The sequence below is a fragment of the Prosopis cineraria genome, unplaced genomic scaffold (genome assembly GCF_029017545.1).
Source record: "Prosopis cineraria cultivar Desert tree isolate PC_DT_omini unplaced genomic scaffold, ASM2901754v1 PC502, whole genome shotgun sequence".
Classification (NCBI taxonomy): Eukaryota; Viridiplantae; Streptophyta; class Magnoliopsida; order Fabales; family Fabaceae; genus Prosopis; species Prosopis cineraria.
In genome coordinates this window covers 27,007-37,742 of record NW_026555827.1, presented here as the reverse complement: position 1 = coordinate 37,742, position 10,736 = coordinate 27,007, and the positions used below count along the sequence as shown (strand labels likewise).

The window sequence follows — 10,736 nt, the reverse complement described above, 5'->3', positions numbered from 1 at the left end:
CCGAAATCCCACTTACACTATCAAACTCTAATCATAAACTCATAAATGTGGAAGAAATGGGGAGATTGATGAGTATGATACTTACTTTGGGTATTTGTAGCCTTCAAAATACTCTCAAAGTCGTGCCCAAGTAAACCCTAGCAGAGCATTGGTGCATCCCTTCTTTCTTTCTTTTCTCTTATCTCTATTCCTATCTCATTTCGTGTTTGATAACTGCAAAAAATGGCTACCGCTGTGACGGACGCACAATGCACCACAGCACATGGCACAGAGAGGTCTTCCTTTGCTCAAAAATAGCTGTGTGCCACGGCGGACGATCTACGCGCTGCGCATGTGGCACAACAACTTCAACTCTTTCTTTTCTTCTCCTTTCGATGCTCAGGTGGCCCGCCTCAATACAGGACCCACAACTAGGACTGAAATACTACTAAATATGATTATTAGACCTCTCTGACCACACACCACTTCAACTTACTTAATTACCCTAATTAGGTTTAATTAATTAAGAAATTAACTCAAGATGTTACACAACCACCTTTCATTTTGCCTTCTCCTTTGGTCATAGTAGACAAAAGTCTAGTCTTGCCCTTCAATCTACAAGGAACTGACTTTGGTTGTTTGGCTGATGTTGCCTTATAGTTTAGGTGCTGTTTTTGTTTTGTTGGTCCTTGTGGCCGTTTGATTTGGTTAAGTTTGTTTTGTTTTTGTATCAAGTATTTTATCTTGCTTTCTATTAATGAAATCATATTTTAGGCCAATTTTTTTTAATCACTTCTAATATCTTGCTCTTTTTATTTTTCACTATTTATATTTTTATGACTATTAGATCTTTTCTCATTTCTAGTAAATTAAAAATAGAAATAAACTTGTCATTTTTAATTTTTAATTTTCATTTTGAATCTCAACTCATTTCTCTTTTTCATTTGAAATTTTTAAATTACTCAAATAAAGGATTTCAAATGCATGAATTTTAAATGTGAGATTTAAAATACAATATTTTAAATATAAAATCCAAATATAAATCTATCAATCCAAAAGCTATCTAAAAATAAGATACGTTGACCTCAATTCTCCTAACATTGTAAAGAAACCTTACAATTCATCATGGATGGGATCGATGCGTAAAGCAATATATTATTGTGAATGAGAGGTTGGGAAAAGTACTTCTATATATCCTTTTGAATCATCTACTTGAACTCAAAATCTCGCACCACATCCAACATAGCTGGCCCATTCTTCAACACATGTCTCAGATTTGAATATTCCGCTTTCATCTACCAATTTAAAGGGTTGTTGGAATTATAGTCTCCTCAACAGCATTTATGGGACTATGGGAGGATGCATGCCGCAAATATGCTTCACAAATAAGGATGACAAGCTTGTCTGGAAAGGATCTCCAGATGAAGAATATACAGCCAAGGAAGATTTCAGGAAACTACTGCTGTGGATCAACTCCTTCCCTCGCATAGTATTTGGGGTCTCATGTGTAAAATCAAATTACTTATAAAACACCTGTTCTTTATGTGAAAATTCATCCATCAACTAATTCCAATCGGTGCAACGCTGGTCAGACTCTGCAAGAATGATGATCTCCATCATGCAGGACCATCTTCAAGCTAGGAAGAGAGTGTTATTCTACAAAACACTCGAACGTTCGATCACATGCTCCCTTATTTTAGTTCGGTGTCGATGGAACAAATTGGTTAGCGTAGTATTTTTTTGTTTTTTGTTTGTCTCTTTTCTTTATGTACTTTTAATGACTCATGAGTTGTAACTTTCGTTGGCTTTAATTAATCATTTGACCCTTTCATCCCCAAAAAAAAAAAAAAAAACATGGTTGTGATTAACCTAATCATGTCTTTGCGTAGTGTCCTGTAACAAAAGCCTTGTGGCCTTAACACTCTTGACTGATTTTGTTTTTTAAAAGATGAACTTCACCTTCATAGGGAAATCATCGTTTTCCTGAATCAGCCTTGGTGCGAGGGATTTTGGCGCGAGGGATCCTGATGGGCTTGGAGGCAAGGGCATTTTAGTCATTTCCTCTTGCCCATTATTAGGGTTTCTCTTCTCTTTTATTTAAGCCTTTGTTCTTTTAGAATTTACTCGGCTTACGGCTGTTGCGCGCGTGCCTCCTCCGCCGGCTATTCCTCTCTCCCTCTCTCTCATAATTAATCTCTTTCGTAGACGTACTCTTCCCCTCACTCTCACTGCACGTCCCTTCCTAATCCTTCACCGATCACCCCAATTCCGATCTTCCTTTCTAACCCATTCCTTCTTCTTCTTCAATAGATCGCTTGCTTCTTCTCTCTCAGCTTCATTGTGTCATTGTCTGTGCTCATCTCGATAATCAAGGGTTTCTCTCAGTAGGAAGTTCCCATTTTCGCCTTGCACATTTCCTTGATCCGGGTTCTGTTCAGATCTTCGAAATAACTCCTAGAGATGGTCGATCCGACAGGAAAAGTGAGTGATCACGAGCCGTGATGGTCTCTTCCGAAGTTTCTTACCACCACCTTGCTTTGATTCGGATGTAGAGATTCTAATCGAGCTGATTCTGTTCTGTAATGCAGGGATCGCAGGCCGAGGACGCCAATAACAGAAGCCCTAACTCTGATTCATCGGAAGGAAGCCCAATGAGCAACGAGCAGAAGAAAACCTGCGCCGACTGTGGCACTTCAAAAACCCCTCTCTGGAGAGGCGGTCCGGCCGGGCCCAAGGTAATTCACCCGATCGAACTAGAACCCCATTTTTAATCGTTAAAGCTTGGACATGTTTCTGATCACCGTTTGTTGTTCAATTTTGTTGACCGCAGTCTCTGTGCAACGCTTGTGGGATCAGAAGCAGGAAGAAGAAGAGAGCTATTCTGGGTATGAACAAGGGAAGTATAGAAGACAAGAAGGGCAAAAGAAGCAACAATGCGAAAATTGGGGATAGTTTGAAGCAGAGATTGATGGCTCTGGGGAGGGAGGTTTTGATGCAGAGATCGTCTGTGGAGAGGCAGAGAAAGAAGCTGGGAGAGGAAGAACAAGCGGCCGTGCTGTTGATGGCTCTCTCATACGGCTCTGTTTATGCTTAATCCACAAACCAGAGTCCTACTTTTAGAATAAAAGTAGAGAGAGAGATGTTTGATTTTGGTAATGCCCCCACACTACATTTCAGAAATTGTATGTTCAAATTTGTGGGGTGAAATTTTCTGTGATTAGTTTTGTATTAGATTAGTTCGCTGACTGATGTAGTGGCATCATGAATCTTATCAAGAATTGTAAGAAAATGATTGAATCCCAATTTTGGTAATATAATCCTCTATTTTTTCCCAATTTCATGTGGGCTCTGAAATTCCCAAGATGAGGAATGCCATTGCCGGGCTTGTTGGTCTTGAGTGCTCTTGTCATCTCTTCCATTTCATGCGTTGCAGAAAATTTCGACTACATTTTAAATTTGGTACACAAACATGTGAGACCGAGAGTACAAATATGAACTCCGAAAGAAAGGTGGGAAAAGCACCAAATTTGAAAGAGGTGGGAACGTCCAATAGATCAAAATATTGAATGAAATATACAACTTTCCCATTTCCCGCTAGTTTGACTTGTGATATTTGAACAATAATGAAGACACATCTGGCAGAGCAAAAGTCAATTATTGACACAGGTCAAGGGTATTATGGTAATTAATTTTCAAACATTCTCATACCTTTTCTTCCAGCGGCTTGCACTATTTAATAGTGTGACAAAAATAAATACCACATAAATAGATAAAAATAGCCTATTATATTTATATGTAGATACTACTACTGTGTCGGTGACCGAGATACTTGAGGAAGTTTGACTGGTAATTTAGGTCAAACTGACTCCTACACAAGTCTGTCTCATTACCCGTTCCATCTCCCCCCCCCCCCAAAAAAAAAAAAAAAAAACATAGAGGAATTTGGTTGTTTTTGGAGCTGGAATCCTATGCATTAATGATTCCAAATACTTAATATTACAACGTGATTTCCATTTTTGAACAAGTGAGATTACATGGTTGTAAAAACAGCGAATGGGAATGTAAGAGAAAATTTGCCTGTTAGCTTTGATTTCCCGGAATGGAGATCAAATGAAAATGAAATCCTTACTCATATATAAATCACAAATTTCTATCATTTTAGTTTTGCTACTATATTTTACTGCATATTGTATTGAGTATTGGTAACACAATTTTTCCTTGACATATTTTTGCGTCTCAAACCACCACAATGATCGACAAAGACAAGAGACATCTTGAAGTATTGAACACATACTCCTTCTATCCCTACATATAAGGTATGTTTAATTAAATATTGCATGTCAATAAAGATTTGTTATTTAGTTAAACTCACATAAAAACACAATAATTTTTTAATTTTACCCTAATAATATCATAATTAATATCATGTTGGTGGTAGAAAAAACATACAATTAATGCAAAGGTAAAATTATTTAATTACTTAAAAAATATCATTGTTACCTCTTATTTATAGGGATACAATAAGCTTCTAGAAAAAGTATTATATATAGGGACGAGGGAGTATGCCATTGTCCGATGAAAAGCCCACAGCCTCACACATTGGATATTTCATATTTTCATTGTGCTATGTAAGCTTTTTATTTTATTTATTATATTGGCCAAGTCTTCGTGCCATATGAATTTGTAAGTTTTCACAAGTTATCAATAAACTTTTTATTTTACTAAAACTTGCTGGATGTTGTGGTTGATGTGGAAATCCCGTAATGATAAAGTCTATAACTTTAATGACCCAAACCCATGTAATGTTATTGTTGATGCTACACGTGCTGTTTTAGAATTCTGGGAGACGACTACTTGTTCACAGCAAAACAAACCAGTAGCCACAAACAGTTCACATGTGCTTCATTGGTATACTCCTCTCGATGGTTTTTTGAAGATTAACTATGACGGTGCCTACAATCCAATTGAGAATACTGCCCCTATTGGTTTGATATGTCGAAATGACTCTAGTTCCTTTGTTTGGGCTTTTTCTGATGAAGTCAAGTCCATCTTTGCTTTTATGATTGAGGCATTAGCATTAAAAAGGGCACTTTTATTAGTTAGGGACTTGAGCTACAATAAGGTAATATTTGAAAGTGATTGCCTCACGCTTGTTAATTGCATTACTAAAGGCCGAACAGATTTTGGAGATTGGCAGTGCATTAGCATTGTGGATGACATTATAGCACTCATGGCAGCAATAGCTGGGTTCTCTTTCTCCTTTGATCACGCAAGAGTAATAGTGCGGCTGATTTCTTGGCTGCTGTTGCTATTAAGGAAGTGGGTCCGATATGGGTGGAAACACCAACATCTCCTTTGTCTCTCTTACTAGCTGAGGATGTCGAGAGTTCTATTCTAGATTCTGCCCAAGGTGTAGCTGACCATGATCGAAATGGAGTTGGCTAGCTCTTTCTCTATTGCTGTTGCTGTGTGTGTTTTTTTTTTTGTTTCCTCTGCTTCTTTCTTTCTTTTTTTTTAACTTGCGTTTGCTGCGTTTTGTTTTGGTTTTTTTACCTCTCTTTGCTGCTGTTTTGCTTCTTTGGTTTTTGCCTTTTGTATTGTTGCTGGTTTCTGATTTATGGAATAGTTCTTTCCTTTGGCCAAAATATATATATATATATATATATATATATTTGACCTTCATTAGTATGGCTGCTTCTCCACAAATAAGGTTTGAGGGCGCTTGCACACTATCATTTTAACTTGTATCGTTTTTGCTTCTTATTAAAGGCAATATTCTAAAAGGAATTTTTAAATTCTTAATATAAAGCATTGGATGGGTTATTGATTACGTTTTTTTTAATATTATACCTCTATTTAAATTTATAAACTATGAAAGAGAATGTAATGTAAATTTGAAGCACATTCATTTAAATGGAGATAAAATTGAACATTTATTCTATATATTTTTAAAGAAAGATAATAACTTAACCAACACTGATTAGTTTTCGTAAGATAGTATTGGATGTGCCTTATAATAAGAACTGAAGAAAGTATGTGAAAAATTTAAGTTCTTTGAGTATAAAAATGCTTAATATACCAACAAGGCTCAACTTCAATAGAAGAGGTTAATCTCTCATAAGATCGAGAAACAATTAAAACATGATTAATCTATTTAAAATGTTTTATATTTTAAAATAAAAAAATTGTTTTAAAAATACTTTATAATTTAGGACAGAAAAAGAATTATATTATTGTAGGGAGTTTTAATCCTATACCCTCCATCCCTAAATATGCTCCGGTATCTGATTTTTCTAAAGCGATTTTCCTTTTTTATAATACCTCATGCGGTGCTTTAAAAAAAAATTTCACATGTGCCCTTATTTAATGATTTTTCTCCAACCCTTAATAAATGATTATATTAAAAAAACAAAATACATAAACTTAGGGATAGATTTGGAAATGAAAAAAATATTTAGATACTCCATTCATCCCAAATTATAAGACACTTTTGAGGGAGATTCAATTATCTCAAAATAAAGGACACTTTCACAACAATAAAGTTTTATTAATGATATTTTTTTAATATCATCCTTATTATATATTCTCTCTCTTTAATAATATTTTACTAACTAAGTGTTAAATGAACGGCATTTTTATTAAAAGCTTACATTTATATTTTAAAAAAGTAAGATTGTAAAATATATTAAATAAATTTTATTAGTATGTATAATTTTATTTAAAAATATCTTATAATTTAAGATAGAGTGAGCTTTAACCTCTCTCATGATTTTCCCAATCTTGACATTTGGGTATTACTCCCCAGGACCTATGAATTGGACACCTCAATAATTATTGTAAATGCATGTCTTTATCCTTTGCCATTAAATGTAAAAAGATTATTAAATGTTAGAATATTTTAGTTTTAAAGTATATCTATTTAATGAGGGTAAAATTAAAAACTTATTGAATTTTTAAATAAAGTTATTGAGCTTTAATGTTTTTCTTAATTCTAGTAAAAATGTTGAAAGCAATGATTTAAAAACAGGACTGAACTTGACTGTCAAAATGTTGACTAGAGCTATTAACGGCTTGGTTTGAAACAAAAAATAATTTTCATAATTGAGCTGAATTGAATCAAAGTTAAGTCACTATTGAAACAGAAATCGGAGTTGAATTGTGAACCAAAGCAATTTTTAAAAAACTAAATGGTTTTAAAAATAATATTAAAAAAAGTTAAAAATTTTAAAAAAAACTAAAAAAGTTTAAAAATTAGATCATACTAAAAACTAACTTTATTTTTGAACAATTTATATGTATAATATATGATTTAAGATCAGTTTTTTGTAAAAATGTTGAGAATTATATATGCAAATACAAATACTTTTGAGGTTAATCATATCTAATTTAACCACAATTCACCTACATTTAAAAAATTATAAAATTATAATTTATAATATTATTAATTTACAATCATATTATGTCATTTTATTAACATACTATAAATTATTTTTTATATTTATTTTATTTATATATGTAATATTATTTTTATTTAATTATTACATCAACGATTCGATCATTAGTTCAACTTAATTATATTATGAAAATTATGAACCACTGACCTATCTAATTTAATATTGATTCGATTTAGAAAATATAGATTGAAAGTCACTTACACATAAAATCTGAGGGTATATTTAGAGACAAGGCAGCATTTATTTGTGCTACTAATTCCAAAAATTTATTACAAACTTTGGGACTTTGACAAGTGTAAAGATTATACTAAACGACAAGCCAAACGGAAATCAAAGTGAAAATTTGGGTAATTTTGATTTCCTAGAAATGAGATCACATGAAAGTGACATTGTCATTTTCAACGTCACCAAATAGGGAAATTATTCCCTTAGTTTTAAATTTAAGATAAACTATCTTATAAATAAGTTATATTAGTTTTTTTTTTTTCAACATCACCAAATAGGGGAATTATTCCCTTAGTTTTAAATTTAAGATAAACTATCCTATAAATAAGTTATATTAGTTTTTTTTTGTAAGTAAAATTTTAAGATGGACTAATTAATTTTTTTCAGATTGTCCCTCATAAATAGATTACTATTATTAAATTAAATAAAAAAATTAATCATTTAATTCTTAAAATTTTAACTCAATACAACTCAATCTGTAAAATTTAATTTAATTATAATTCAATTCATGTATTTTTAAAAACTCGTTTAATCCTTTATGACTCATCCTAGGCGACAGTGAGTTGGAGTTTGCTGGTATGCCATCCTTATCGAGAAAATCGTCACCACGGCCTCCTCCTTCATTAGTTACGTGCTAGACTCGCTAAACTATGTATGTAAATAAAATACAGTAAATACAGTAAATTTTCAAACATAATCCTGTTTAAAAGACATCTCAAGCATCTGCTCAACGTGAAGACAAATGAGTGGCTGCAAAAAACACCAAAAGCATGTGAACAGGTCATCTTGATGTGCTGTATCGGATGAGTAGTCACGAGGGAATCTTATTTACCACGAGGAAAGAAATTGTGCATTAGTCTGGGCAACAACAAAATCTTCAGCATTCATGTCAATCGAAATTAGCGTGTGTGAGATATATTGGTACACATAAAGAGAGATTAAACGAGTTTTTAAAAAGAATGTTTATAAATATAAGTGTAAAATTTGATAAGAGAATGTTTATCTCTGTCACATAAGATAAGTTATAAAGGATTAAATGAGTTTTAAAAAATATAATAACTAAGTTATAATCAGCTCAAATTTTAGGGATTGAATTGTATTGAGTTAAATGTTAATAATTAAATGATTAATTTTTCTTAAATTATACAAAAAGTAAGAATTAATTATAAGGGTATCTTAGTCTAAACATCCCAATTTTGGCTCTAATTTGCAATATATGAGATAACAAACGAGGTTGAGAGAGAGACAGAATTATTTTTTAAAAAAATAATTCCTCCCTTTTTTATAAATATATTATAAGATATCTCTAATTATCTCATTAAAATTAAAAAATATAGTCTAAGTCATTAATTTTGTTTGAATGTAAAATGAATTTTTAATTTTACCTCTATTAAAATAATTTTTTTTAAACAAATTTAAGAACTTAAAATTTTTTTAGTTGGTGGTAAAAGTAAGTAGTTTGTGGAGCCGAAATCCTTGGGGCCGGAATTTGAGTCCATTTCCATTAGTGATGGTGTGAGACCCACACATGTGGGCCTTTGTGTGTAGGATCATATGGTGCAAGAGAGTCCAATAAGACTAAAAGAATTAAAAGACTAAAAAGCCCCTATAAGAAAGACAATGAGGCGGGAATCAAGCTCCGAATTTTATTATTATTATTTTATTTTATTTTTTTTGTAGAAACAATGGCCGAGGCCAATTAGATAAATTTAAACATAAGCAGTACAAAGGGAGTGGGGTCCCAAAGAGTCATTAAACACAAGGTCAATTAAGGGGAGAGGGGCTGAATCGAGCTCCGAATTCGAATGCAGGCTTGAAGCAAATGTTATAAGGGGGTTGGATTGGATCTTGAATGGGCTTTGGTTTATTTGTGTTTCAACTGGGCACAATAATATATATATATATATATATATATATATCTATCGATGTTAAACAGAGTGCATTGAGAGCGCATTTAGAAGTTTGGGATTAAATAAAAAGGAGCGATCATTAATGAAATGAAAGGGAATAGAGTGGAACAGAGCAAAAAAGAACAAAACTTTCCATTATTTAAAAGTTTTATAATAAAAAGAAATGATTTTACATAATCATTATTTGAAAATTATTATAAAATGAAAGGAACAAAATTAATTAAAACTTTTTTCTTTCAATATTACCCATATGAATAAATTTTAAAAAATAATAATGCCTATTAAATAATTAAAATATTTTTCCAACAAAAAATAAAAATAATACTTAAAATTAATGGTCAAACAAAATACTCAAAAATTAATAATAAAAAGAGAAAGCAAGTGATAGAACTACTCAAGCAAACACACCTGTTACATAAGAGGAAAACACAATAGAGTCGTAGTGTTGAAAGGTGAGAGAGAGAAAGAGAGAGAGATGATGGAGGTAGGGCTGTGCATTATGCCCAACTAGCCTAGCCCTGCTTGAAGCATTCGAGCACATCAAGCTAGGTATCGGCAAGGGCTGAACCTTATTTTTCCCAAACACATGCAAGTTTTTTTTTTTAATTTTTTGTGAGCAATATTTATCTTATGGCATTATTTTTTGTTGGAAGTTATCACAAATTATATTATTACAATTTTGCAAACCTCTTTCAAAATTTAAAATTTATTTTTAACTTATTATTATGTAAAAATAATTTACCGTTGTTGTTTATTTGAACTTTAAAAAAATTACTTTTGATTTTAATATTAGTTTTATAAAGAATATATTTTAAATAATAATAATAATATTTTTTTAAGAAAATTTTTTATATGTTTAATAATATTTTTTAAAAGAAATTTTTTATATATTTTTTAAAAAATACTTGTAAAGATATTTTCAAGTCCATTAGGCTAGCTTGGTGCTCGATTGTACATTAGGTTGGGCATCTAGCAAGGGTGATACCTTGCCCATGTGCAACCCTTGCGAGAGGTGAAAAAAAATGGTTGGAGAATGAAAATAATAGATAAAACTTTTTTATTAGGATAGGAAGCTAGGGGTAATTTTATAAATGAAATAATTATATTATGTCACTCCATTCTTGACTCCCCTAATTTGGGAGAACAAAAAAAAAAGTAAACTTGGATG

General features: G+C 32.0%; 1 protein-coding gene across 2 annotated transcripts; it reads left to right on the top strand.

Moving 5' to 3' along the window:
• The first annotated feature begins 2,089 nt into the window (after nucleotides 1–2,089).
• Nucleotides 2,090–3,314, top strand: LOC129297360 (GATA transcription factor 15-like). 2 transcript variants are annotated; one of them, XM_054935694.1, is made up of 3 exons: nucleotides 2,090–2,495; nucleotides 2,568–2,714; nucleotides 2,810–3,314. In XM_054935694.1, exons 1-3 carry the CDS (start codon nucleotides 2,481–2,483, stop codon nucleotides 3,071–3,073), a joined length of 426 nt encoding a protein of 141 aa, XP_054791669.1. In that variant the 5' UTR covers nucleotides 2,090–2,480; the 3' UTR covers nucleotides 3,074–3,314. The 2 variants fall into 2 exon arrangements, with proteins under 2 accessions (XP_054791669.1, XP_054791668.1); XM_054935693.1 differs by having other exon boundaries at nucleotides 2,095–2,460.
• The last annotated feature ends 7,422 nt before the right edge of the window (nucleotides 3,315–10,736 follow it).